Source organism: Paralichthys olivaceus, chromosome 15 (genome assembly GCF_024713975.1).
Source record: "Paralichthys olivaceus isolate ysfri-2021 chromosome 15, ASM2471397v2, whole genome shotgun sequence".
In the NCBI taxonomy this organism is placed as follows: domain Eukaryota; kingdom Metazoa; phylum Chordata; class Actinopteri; order Pleuronectiformes; family Paralichthyidae; genus Paralichthys; species Paralichthys olivaceus.
Window position 1 is genome coordinate 10,057,044 of NC_091107.1, and position 12,370 is coordinate 10,069,413.

Below are 12,370 nucleotides of genomic sequence, written 5' to 3' on the forward strand. Positions count from 1 at the left end.
CCACAACCTTCCCTACCATTGTGCTGTAAAGTGTTTGGTGCTGTGATGTATGTAGTGTTTCATACTGTACAATAAAGATCAGAGTGCAGCTGTACATCACAGGCCTGGATGCTGCAGTAAACATCAGAGGGTTTGATTCTGACGGTGACTCCTGGGTCTCAACATCACCTGTCACCTCCGACTGATGTCACTGCTGCAACCTGAGGCAAACAATGCACCATTGTGCAGTGTGTGGGGTGTGTCGTCTTAACTAGACATGTCTGAAAGACAAAAAGGCTATTAAAAGTGCATGACTTCTTTATTGACATATAATCACTTTTTAGGCTCATATGAAGAACATATTAGTAAGCAGTTTCCAATTTGCACATGAGGGAACATTATTATTCTGTCCATTTGGCTTTTATCGCTTTTTGGTCTCAACCAACCAAGGAAACATTTAAAAGAATATATATTTTTCCCCTATCAGAAACAAATCCAACCCTGTCACCTCAGCAGAGCAGGATTTACTTGTTTCTTCATCAGGTTTCCTCGTTTCCTTTAGGAAACATTTGAGGTTATTTTTTCCGAAAAATGAACAGCATTGCATCACACCAGAGATCCAGTATGTTGTTTTCTGTGAATTTAGTAAAGATAAGCATTTTAATGAATATTATAACTTAAATAATTTTTTTTTGTGCAGTCTAGAGGCTGTAAATAAACCAGATTAGCTTGTTGTTAGGCCTCCTCGTAATATTGTCTTTTCTTCATGGCATTACTCGATGGAGCTTTCGAATAAAGTGCTAACACTTCTCCTTGTTTGTTTCCTCTCTTCTTTTAGCAAATGGTAGTGAGCTCTTCATTGGCAGTGTTCGGTACGAGGACACTGGCGCCTACACGTGCATCGCCAAGAACGAAGTGGGAGTGGATGAGGATATCTCCTCTCTGTTTGTGGAAGACTCGGCCAAGAAGACCCGTAGGTCACATGCTGCCAAATTTAGCCTTTACCTGTTATTGCATAATGACTTGCAAATTCAACACAGTACCTTAAGTACTGTACAGGTAACTAAGTACAGGTTACTTAATAACATGATGGAGTTGTCAAACATAAACCTGTCAAGGCAGAAATCTCCCTGGCATGCCTGCGTTGCTGACATCACTATGGAGTAGTATGAAACTGATGTAAAGGTCATAAAGAAGTGATCTTTTAAAATAAAGAAAGTAAAGAGAGAGAGAGAGAGAAAAACAGATTAACAGTTAAGTGCCAGTTCAATACATTTGCTGCAAACTTACACATAAACTTCATCCAACAGCCTGACAAATTTTACACAAATGCAAAGATCAGAATATAATATCAACCTGATACTATCAGTACCCAACAGACCTTGGACAACAGGAACAACAGTGACCATCGGACATAGTTTGACCGTGACACTGGTCGTCACTGCTACACTGTAAATATGGCAAAGGGAAAGAGGAATAGTTTCATTTCTTTTGGTTGACCTAAACCATCAATCATCAATCCTCAACCCCCCAACCCCCCTACCCCCCCGGGGCTTTGCATCTAATTACACACGTCACTAAAGAACAACTTGTTTTCGAAATGTCTCATCCTGACAGGACAAATCCATAAATTTTATTTATTTCTAACTGTGTTGTCATAATGCAAAAGGATCAGTGGATGAGTCATTTTATTCTGGCTGTGTAAGAACCTTCACTCCAAATTATGCAGTGACTTCATTGACATTTGACAATAAAGCCACATGTTATGTTTCATTGATGTGTGGCCTTTCATTAGATTTCATCATGTTAACAAGTTAACCTAGAAAGAGCTCATCATGCCAGTTGAAATTAAACAGAATAATCTGACTTGACTTCTCTTCAGTCACTTTTCCTCCTAAATCAAGGGATTCATGATCATGTCAACAGCACTGAGGAATCTTTTGGAGCTGTCAAATATAATTTGTTTTGACACGACACAAGAGAAATCAGCTCCTCTGTTCCTCGACAGAAATTCATGTGTTCCTCTCCCCTTCTGTCCCCCCTTTTTCCATTCGACTGTGCGGCGGCCGATTCTGCAGTTGCAAACATTCTGTGGCGAGAAGAAGGTAATACATCACAGCTCTCAAAATGCCTTTGTGTTCTTGTGAATAACAAAATGTGGCGTGCATGTTTTGTGGCTCTCCGGGGCCTGCAGCTGGATATCTACACTTTCCAAAATGTTTGCTGTATTGTCCAGAATAATCACAATGTTGTTTTCTCTCCAGCAAAATTTCTTTTCTGCTCTTGTTTTTCTCCCTTGCATGCCCAAGGTGTTTCATTCTCTCTGCTCATGTGCCGTTTTATCTGGATTTTCAAATCACCTGGGGGGGCGGGGGCATTTACACACAAGCAATTTTATGTAGAGTATTTTTCAAATAATATCACAGTTTCAGTGTGGTGGCTACGAGGAAAACAACTGTGGGTTTCAGCAGTATACAAATCTATACTGTCTTTATGTGTTTATACTATGAGCATGGCCGTCAGCACAGTTGTACCACTGCTAATTAAAATCTACTGAGGTTTAGAGTATAATACAAATACACTCTGTTTTATATCCATATACATAACCACATACAGTTTAAGCATTTTTGTTTACGTAATATATGAGCGTATTTTTATTCATAGTGTGAGAAAGTGCCTCTTTTGCTTCAGGCTGAACATGAAATCTCAGTCTGCCTTTAGGGGATTTCTTTAAATTTTGACGAGATGTCACTTTGACTCAAGGTTTAACAGATTAGATATCAGTGGTCAGAGGTCAAAGTTCATGGTGACATCATATGAATCAGGAAAGAGTGGAACTGCAATGGTTGGTGGAGGCATACAAACGTACGGCAGAATTTCTCGTTTTTTTCTTATACTCTTTTACAGTTTTCATCTGAAGGAGCTATAATGCAAAACTCGATTTTTACCGTCTGACAAATCAATCACTATTATAGCTTTTGTTTACATGCTCATCATCTCTGTTCCTGTGACAAATAGTACGTCTTTTACTCGTCAGACGTTACACTGTGATCCCCAGTAACTCATCAGCAGCTGTTTAGCAGATGAGATGTCTCCTCGTATGAGAACCTGCCTTTAATGTGATGTCTCTCGCTGCTGTATGTTGTGGACACGTTGCTGACAGGACCCTTTGTAGGCATTGTCAAAATGGCTGGCAGACGCACACTCCCCATCTGCGCCAACAAGATAGCATGCTAGGACAGAGTACGCCGTCAATTTCCTCAGGCAGGGAAATTGTAATGTCCGACAAAAATGTCACATAAGAGAGGTTTCTGTTTTTCTGCTGTTTTAATTTGTTGCTTTAAAAGGAAAATAAACAATGTCTCCATGTTTTGTGTGTTGTCTTCCAGGCCTGAGTGTGGGGAACATGTTCTACGTGTTTTCTGATGAAGGTATCACCGTTCTGCAGCCCAGTGAATGTGAGATACGAAGACACATGAAGCGCACGGAGAGGATTGTTGCTACCTACGTGAGTGATTTTAAAGCCTTTTCTTTTTTTTATCAAGAATTCGATTACAGGAAAGGCTGAGATAATTAAAAATCGAATTACATTTAATGCGGTGTGTTTTTACATTAACATGTACCATGTAGCCATCACGTCAGGAACAACCTCTGAGAGCACAAACTGCTCGTGAGTAATAGAACTTGATTAGGTTGATGAACCATAATCCACACATTCAGCACTGAACAGTAGCAGCTGTTGTTCCTCAAAACAAAAAAATATTCATCCATTAGTTGTAAAATGGAGGTCGTTCTTCCTCCCTTGATGTGTCACAGTGAGGCTCTTCACCTCACTAATTATAACGCGTTCACTCGTGTCCATTAGTCAACAGTTCGCAGTGATAGACTGTATAAAGTCTATACTACACATCCTGAGGTTTTTAATCCACTGGAGAACATCCCTCTCTCAGAGCAATGGGCTTTAGATGGCAAAAGTTGCTTGTTCCTCTGAGGGATTTGGGTTTTACAGGAGCCTGTAATTGTATTAGAGATCAATACAAACTCAATAAGCCATGTGTTAGCCAGTTCCTGCTGTAAACAGCAGTTTCACCACGTTGGTGCGGTGGAGGGAGAAGGTGGAAACTCCTGAAACACACTCTGTGTGGCTGCCTGCACGTGCATTACTGATTACATACAGTATACATAGTATATGGGGGGGGTGGGGGAGGCATAAATGTGTAGTCAGCAAACACAGTGGGCTGCTGGGCCTGTGGAGGTGAAATGTTACCAGAGTCAGCAGCAGAATGAGTTTGTTGATATGTGATTCAAACTGATGCAAAATATCACTGTAATGAGTAATTAAACCATAAAGAGTAGCATCAACTGTAAAAGTCTTGTTTGAACGAAACATACACATAAAAAAATCACTGTGCACATTTGTTGCAACTGGAAATCAAGGTAGGGCCTAATATTATGTTGAAAAAGTGTTTAAATCAAGGTTGGAGAATTGATATCTTGTACTGCACTATTTCATGCATCTAATTTGAATTTTCTTTTACATTATATGTGTGTGTACTATTGCTTTTTCTCAGTCATTATGAAAAAAAATAAACAAGATCTTTACATCACACAGAAATATCTTTAAGCAATTTGATAATGATTTAACTACTACTGTAAGTAAAAAGTGAAATATTTGCTGGTTTTCGCTCCTCAGAGCTGCAGAGGTTCAGATTCTTCTCTCATTCACATTCATCCAACTTTTTTTCGCAGTATTGCTTTAAATAATTAACTTGGGCAGATATTTTGTAAAGTGATCATTATTTAATTTCAATGAAAGTAGGTAATGCACAGTTTTGGATTTTTGCCCAGCCCCAACCATCGGTGATGGATGAGAGTGTAAAGAGCACCATACTGTTTATCTATGACACACAAGTAAATCCTGCCAACTTTCTCCTCCCTTTGTTGCCCCGCTCCTCCTCCCATCATCCTCTCTGTTCTCTGTTGGTTCCTCGCAGGAGGAGATGTGCCCTAAAGGTGAGGGGGTGTCACCTCAGCACTGCGTGTGGTCCTCAGCAGTCAACGTCAGGGATAAGTACATCTACGTGACGCAGCCCCTCCAGAGCCGACTGCTGGTCGTTGATATTCAGGCACAGAAGGTGGTGCAGGTGGGTGGAGCAGGTTATCACTTCTGTCACAGTTTAAGAACGCCTCAGAAATTATTCATCCAGAAGTTTGCAACAGACAGTTTAAAACATGGAGAAAACTTTGGAACAAAGGTACCTCTCTGAGAAAGGTTCAGAGAACAAAGGTGGGTTAAGTCTATGGTTCTATGGACAAACACAATTTCTGCTGCCCCCCCCCCCCCCCAAAAAAAATCACAAGGTTCTACCCATGGACTTCTCCTGTGTCCTTGTGCAAGACAATGAACCCCAGTTTTCTCCCGATGGTCAGGCCAGCACCTCGTTGGGTGAAGGCGAATGTGTGTGCATTACATACAAAGTGAAAAGCACCTTGGATAAAAGTGTAATAAAACTGCAGTCCATTTATCATTTCATATTTTGTTAAACAGCCATCACACGATCTTTGCATTGCGACCACAACTAGCCATCTCTGGCCTGTCAAGCTTCGGATTTCTCACTATGATGAAGTAGTGTGCACACTGAGCGTTAGAGCGTCTGTCAGCATGAACAGAGTCTGGAGGGTGGTGTTCGTTTTTAACCTTCCTTAAACCAAAAGCACTTTCTAAGACCTCTAAGGTTAGATGCATATTAACATGCATATTAACAATAAAATGAATAACTGACTGAACCTTTTAGAAAAACGATCACAACTAGCATTTCCACTGTGTATCATCCCCTTGCTGATACAAGCTGGTCCTGTATGTTACTGTATCAGATAATAATAATAATAATGTTAGCAGCTCTGTTCTGCTCTTTATTGGATTTTGGTTTACACTTGTGCAACCTTGGACAAAGTCTTTATCTGGAATAGTGATACATTTACACACCAGGTAGTCCTTGTCCTTAGAACCTTTTGTCTGGTAAAAATGAAAAATATTACTTGAAAATACAAACATTCTCCTTTTGTAAAAAAAAAAGCATCTTAACAGGGTTAAAAGTAAATTTTGGTCTGATTCTTCTTATCGCACTTACTTCACCATACTTCTATAACTGCAAGATAAGGAAAATACTACATTTTTAAACAAATTTATAAAAATTTAAGGTCAACTAGTTAATATTCATTTGCTTGGTATAGTTATCATTTTATTTATTTTAGAATCAACAGTACATGTAGTGATTAACCTCCATACAGCCACTGCTTGGCTATATGTCAAACCAACGTGCGGTGCCTTCAATTCAATTTGCCACACTACTAAACTGCCAACAATGTAAGAAGACCACATGCATGGTAAAATAAATCAAAACACCTCAAGCGCTTGAAACAATATGGTGTCCAGGTGGGTGCTCCCCATTCATCTTCCCTGTAACGGCTGTTTAGAGACCAAACCCCTGAGGGCTTCTTCCCAGGGTCAGCATCATTTATACAGTGATACAGGATGAGAGGAAACAACTCAAGAAGAAAGGGAAGAGATAAGTGGAAAATGTCAATGTAAACCTGTAACTGAGCCTTGTTCTTAGTATCAAAACAGATAAATATAAGTTATTTGTATACAAATATTTTCTGAGACTTGTATGAAACCCGGTATAATTGTATCTATGCCGTCCCTTATTTGGCTCTGAATACACAAAAGATGCTCTCACAACATTCACAGTTCAGAAATGTGACCTTCAGTGTATCACAGTCTCCCAACTGCCATTTTTTCTCCTCACAACACTGTAAAACCACTTTCTTTCTGAGTGACACATCCTCCTCTTGCCTTCCCCCGTCTCTCTTTCTTGAGGACCCTCGATGGCCTCTGGGTGCAGGAGGTTAATGCACCATCCCATTTTTCTCTGTTGTCTCGCTCTGTTTTCTCTCGGCTCTTTTTATTTTTCACAAAGCACATTTGTAGCGTCTTCCCAATCGGGGCTTTGAGGACGAGAGAGAGAAAATGTCAAACAGCAGTGAATGTAGTTCATTCAGTGACAGAGGGAATGCATGAACTAAACAATGGATTGAAATCGTAGAGTCAGAACGCTGGAGTTTTCATCCCTACAGAAGAGACTAAACACAAAGATGTGTAGCTTTTATGAAAGGATGATATCAAAAAAGCAAGATTTTCCTACATACGATTGTGCACAGACTTTGACAAAGAAGAAAGTGTTTTTTTAGATTCACTGAAAATCCATCCATCAAATGCAAATTTAGGAGGCAAACTTAATGGATGTCTCCTAAAATGTTCATCTCTCTACAGGAAAGCAAAAATAATTTATACATTTACAGAAATTTAGATCTTAGAGACTGGGCTTATTTTGGTCTCTTATCTTCCCTTGCTCCTCCATCACCTTGTGTGTTTGCTCTCTTTAAGCAAAAGCACCTTCTGCCCCTTTCAAACCTGCTTTACACTTCTCCGAGACCCTTCAGTGCTCAGGCACCACCATGATTCCCAGCAGACACTAGATTAAGGCCATAAACAAGTGGAGAAGCTGCACCGATAAAGCTTTTCATGGTTTCTGTGCTGTTACGTGCCAGGAAGTGCGGCACCTTTGTGATCTCTCACCCTCAAAGGGATCTAACCTTGACTCCGATGTGTCAGACCTGCCCCAGCTAAGTCTCCGTTTGAAAACAAAACGTCACATCGGCTAATTAAAAAGAAACCCAGGGTCATGTACTCGCATTAGCTCACTGTGGTGGTTTCTTTTGAGCTGCAGTAAATCAATGTGAAGCAGAAGGCAATTCTAAACCATTTCTGTTACACTTGTTTTTTTCTCTGAACTCTAATCGGCATCTTTTCTTCAAGCCGCTTAAATAAAGGCTTTATGTTTTATAAAGTAAATAGTCTGGTTTCCTGAAGGATGACATTTTTATTTGTATTGTGACAAAGAAATCTGTTATTGCTGTGGGTGTCACGCTCTGCACCTCAGTGACATCACCTGTCAGTCAAAGTGTAAGCACAAGATATAATATCTGGCACTTTGAATTTGTTGCTGACTCTGTAGAGCTCTTCACTGTTTTAAATGTTTACAACAGCTGCAAGCCACTTTTCAAGATTTATTGCATTCGGAGGGGTTTTATGTACTTTTTCGAAACAAATTTCTAATTGTCTGTGTCTTCGTGGGAATTCTGGTTTAAAAAAACAAGGACCATTGAGTGTGGGATACCAGATGAATTATCATGTGCTCTGCTCTGCTCTGCTCTGTCTCATTCTTAGATGCCATGTGTTGGTTGGTGCACACAAATCCTGTTTGTTAGAATTCAAATGCAAGTTAACTTAAGTGCCCCCCTGCTGCTCCTGCACTAATAACACCACATGGGCCGTAACTGACTCTGGACCAGAGCAGCAGAATGAAATAAGAGACTACTGTGAATTGTTTCTGTAGAGAAGAATCATCAGTCTGTTGACTTTTTTTTCATCTACAAAAAAGCCCAGTCGTGACTGTAGCGTCCTGTTACACAATGGCAATTTTTGGCTTAGTGCAGTAATCTGTTTGGACAGGAAGAACCCTGAAAAGCAAATCATGAGCACTTTTCTCTTAGACCTCTGAACACGGTGACAAGATTTTTTTCTCTATCTGTAGTACGGTGGAGCTGGAGCAAGATGTTGAGGGGAAATAGTCATTTTCAAAGTTATAAAGGAAGTTCTCATGTTTCCTATGATAGCACATATAACATACAGAACATTCAATATATTAAAATAGTTTTTAATTGAATCTGGCCAAGGAATATTCAACACACTATCAGTGACTACAAGGAATTGACAAAAACACCTTAAGCACAATAAAAAGAAGTGCAGCCACAACAACAACTAAATACTGGTTATCATCACAAGTGTAGTTCTTTAGCAAACAAGAATAACTTCCACCGCTGCCGGTCGCAATGCAGCTGTAAATGAAAAAATATCCACATTGCAGCAACAAGGAGAAGTGCATTAAACACACACACACACACACACACACATATGGCACAATCACAGCATGAGCACGCAGCCTGGGATTGGGTTGGGAGCGTAGTCTTTATCATTTATATATTGTTATTAAAAAATATAAAATATAGACCACTAAAATGCCTGAGGCAGCTTCACTGGGGCTGCATAGATTGGTGACATGGCTCTGGCCCAACCTGGCCCTAGTGTAGCCCGGTGCTTGCCTCTGAATGGCCCTGACCTCAGCTTTAAATGCCCCCATCATCGAGGGAGCTAAACCCACACAAAAGCCGTCCACCGCCTCCACATACTGTACCTAATGTATACACACACACACACATGTGCATGCACACATGCTGAGTTGACACTTGGCTGACCGGTGGAGAGCAGAGGGCCGGACCTCCCATTACTGAACACAGAGCTTGTGGTCTCGCTCCACTGGTGAGGGTGTCAGCAGCTCCCTGTCCACCCAGCCAGAAGCAGGGTAATGGATTGTGTTATTCCTTGTTGTTGACATTGCAGCAGACCCGAGGTTGAATATGCCCCACTCTCTCCATCTTCCTCTCTCCTTTTCCTGTCTGCCTGTTCTCTTCTTTCTCTTCTCTACGTTCATTGTCTCTGCAAGTTGTTTTCGATTTCTGGTGTTTCTCAGATATATGTCCCAAATGCTAAATGTTAGTGTTGGGTTAGCTGTGGTGTGATGTAGGACTACAGCTTATCTGAAAGGAGATTTTTGAGCCAGATGAATGTGAATCTTCTGATGCTTGCTTGTTTTTGCTTTTTGTTTGTTTACATACGATTTGTTAATGAAAATATCTTCCAAGATTATATCGAACTAGACAACTAATCTAGACACTATTGTGTAGAATAGTTGTCGTGAATGCATCCTGCACAGATGGCTTCTGGGTAACAACTGTTCTACCTCTTTGCCAATCATGGAGAAGTAGACACAGAGAGAGGTGCATCTCTCCTTTGAAGGGCAGTACTGGGGAATCTTTTCTTTGGAAAGTAGATGAGGTTTGTCCACAAAGTCACTAAAGGTGTCTGATAGTGGAAACCATTCTTGCCATTCTATTTTAGAAGAAAACTCCCAAAACTCAGACAGCTGACCAATCCAATTGTCAGTGCCCCCTAGTGAGCAAAGAAAGGAATAGCAATATTTTGGCACGTTAATAAGATAAAGAATAATGAATTCCACGTCTCTCTCTTCTTTAGGCAGTGGCAACAGATGCTTTTCCAGTGAAGATGCTCTATGACAAATCACATGACCAGGTGTGGGTCCTGACATGGGGGGACATGGACAGAACACACCCAACACTACAGGTAAGTCATAACAGTGCATGAGCTCCTGGACACTTAAGTCACTAAGCTCAGCAAAGCAAAAACTGCAGATCCAGGTGATTACTCTCTTCAGGTTCATTGTCACTATTACTGACATTTTCACAAACTCCTCTGTTTTATCTTAAGGAAATTGATTATAGCCTTTAAATGCAATAAACAGTTAAAAGACATATTTCATTTAACATCCATCCATCTATCATCTATGCTGCTTTTTCTTAAAGGGTCACAGAGCTTAAGCTGGTGCCAATCCCAGCAATAGGCATGATAGACATGATGTCAGTGGGATGACAAGTTTCAGATCCTCTGGAGATTGAGGCCTTGTTTGTTGGGGAAAAATACAATTTTTGAATTTTATTTTGTCACTTCCTGTGTCTGATGAAGCTGTTGATTAATGAACAGGAAGTTCATCAATGTTGCAGCCTCATTTTTAAACCTGGCAAACGGTTTATTTTACATGCGATCTATCACAGTGCAGCTTTAAAAGTACAAAATAGCCCCATTTTTTACTGTCTTTTTTCCACACCTCCTACTGTTTCTTTGTATGTATTTGTGAACTGTGATGAGTGATTATTTGCCTGGTTGAATATAATCTATGTAAAAATTTCCCTTAGCAAGAAAAACAGCTTCTCATAACTAATTGAGCTCAGTTTTGTACCCGTGCTGCTGTTTATGTGCATGACAACACAGAGTCTGTGTACGTTGTAGAGCGTTTACTAAGCCAGCAAAACAGCAATTCACAGCTGAGGTGCTGCCGGCTTGTACCTGGCGTCCCTTCGGACCGCTGGTGTTAGAGGCTTCACAAATGAGAAATGATCACAGGTGTGGTTGTATTTAATCCACCTCGGGGGATTGGATGAGACGAGCGATGAGAGAGGAGAAGTCAGAGAGGGTCGACGAGGTGGAGGGGAAGGGAAAAGGAGCAGAGCTGGTGCCCATGGGGAAAGGGATGATTCTGTTTTTAAGGGGCTAGTGTTTACTATGCATGCGTGTGTGTGTGTGTGTGTGTGTGTGTAGCAGTGGAGGACAGTGCTACAGGTAAAGCTACCAAGGGATCCCATTGTAATCTCTGTAATAGACACAAACATGTTTATTGTTCTGCTTTGTCCCATCGGAGGGAAGGATCCCATTATGTTGGTGTGAGGTGTTGTGTTCTGTCGTCACTGTTTGGGGATGATCTGTCGACGTGAGGATTGCAGAGGGATGATTCACTCTCAAATGTATAATTCTTCACAGTGAAATGACTGATTTCATATTCAGAAAATCATCTGAATACAGATATATATTTTTTTTATTCCATCTTTGGTTTTGAACACTGGAGATTTTTAGTAGTTCATCTGTGGTTGTGTAGCGGTTATGACTGCAAATGAACACTTCACATAGTTTTGATTTTTCCACTTAACAGTATTATTTCTATAAATATTTTTTAAAACACTAACAGTTGTGGTAGATTGTATTGGATCTAAAGGTGCCACTATGTTCTGGCAACAGAATATAGTGAAAGAAACAGCCATGTGTGAGTGGGTTGTAACAGTTTTCTACCGATTTACAATCTGCATATCCAAGCAGGCCTGGTGTGTTTGTACGCATACTGCCTGTGCTTCGGTTTTGTGTGGGTGTACTCGCTGTAAGTTCCTTTCTGAGTTGTTTTTTAAACTTCTGTGTGAGGTTATAGTTTTAAATGAGCCAGAAAATTCTATGAAAAGATGTTTTTTTGTCACAGACAAAACAATTTTCTCCTCATATAATTTGAAACAATCGGAATATTGAAAGAAGCTTTGCATAACATTTCTCCCTTTTGTGTGCGCTGTCTGAACTGCAGAAAAACACCTATTTTTGTTTTCCGTTTAATTCATTTCCCGGTTTCCCACAGTCGTTCAGGAGTAATGAATAATTAGAGAGCGGGGCATGAATCACTCAAAAATGCAATTGCAGGGAAACCGCATAATGGATTAGAGGCCACATGGATCACACGACAAATAAATGGTCTGATAATGTCATTATCATTTGGACTGAAAGTAATTGACCCGTTCAGCAGCAGCCTGTCACTGC

The 12,370-nt window shown here is 40.4% G+C and overlaps 1 protein-coding gene across 1 annotated transcript in view; it reads left to right on the forward strand.

Moving 5' to 3' along the window:
- The window catches only part of fstl4 (follistatin-like 4), a 182,743-nt gene that overhangs the window by 162,055 nt on the left and 8,318 nt on the right, over window positions 1–12,370 (forward strand). Inside the window, exons 10-14 of the mRNA XM_020085612.2 lie at window positions 818–952; window positions 2,058–2,084; window positions 3,369–3,487; window positions 4,974–5,123; window positions 10,196–10,303. Of these exons, the coding sequence (XP_019941171.2) occupies window positions 818–952; window positions 2,058–2,084; window positions 3,369–3,487; window positions 4,974–5,123; window positions 10,196–10,303 (539 nt within the window). The remainder of the gene's footprint in view (window positions 1–817; window positions 953–2,057; window positions 2,085–3,368; window positions 3,488–4,973; window positions 5,124–10,195; window positions 10,304–12,370) is intronic.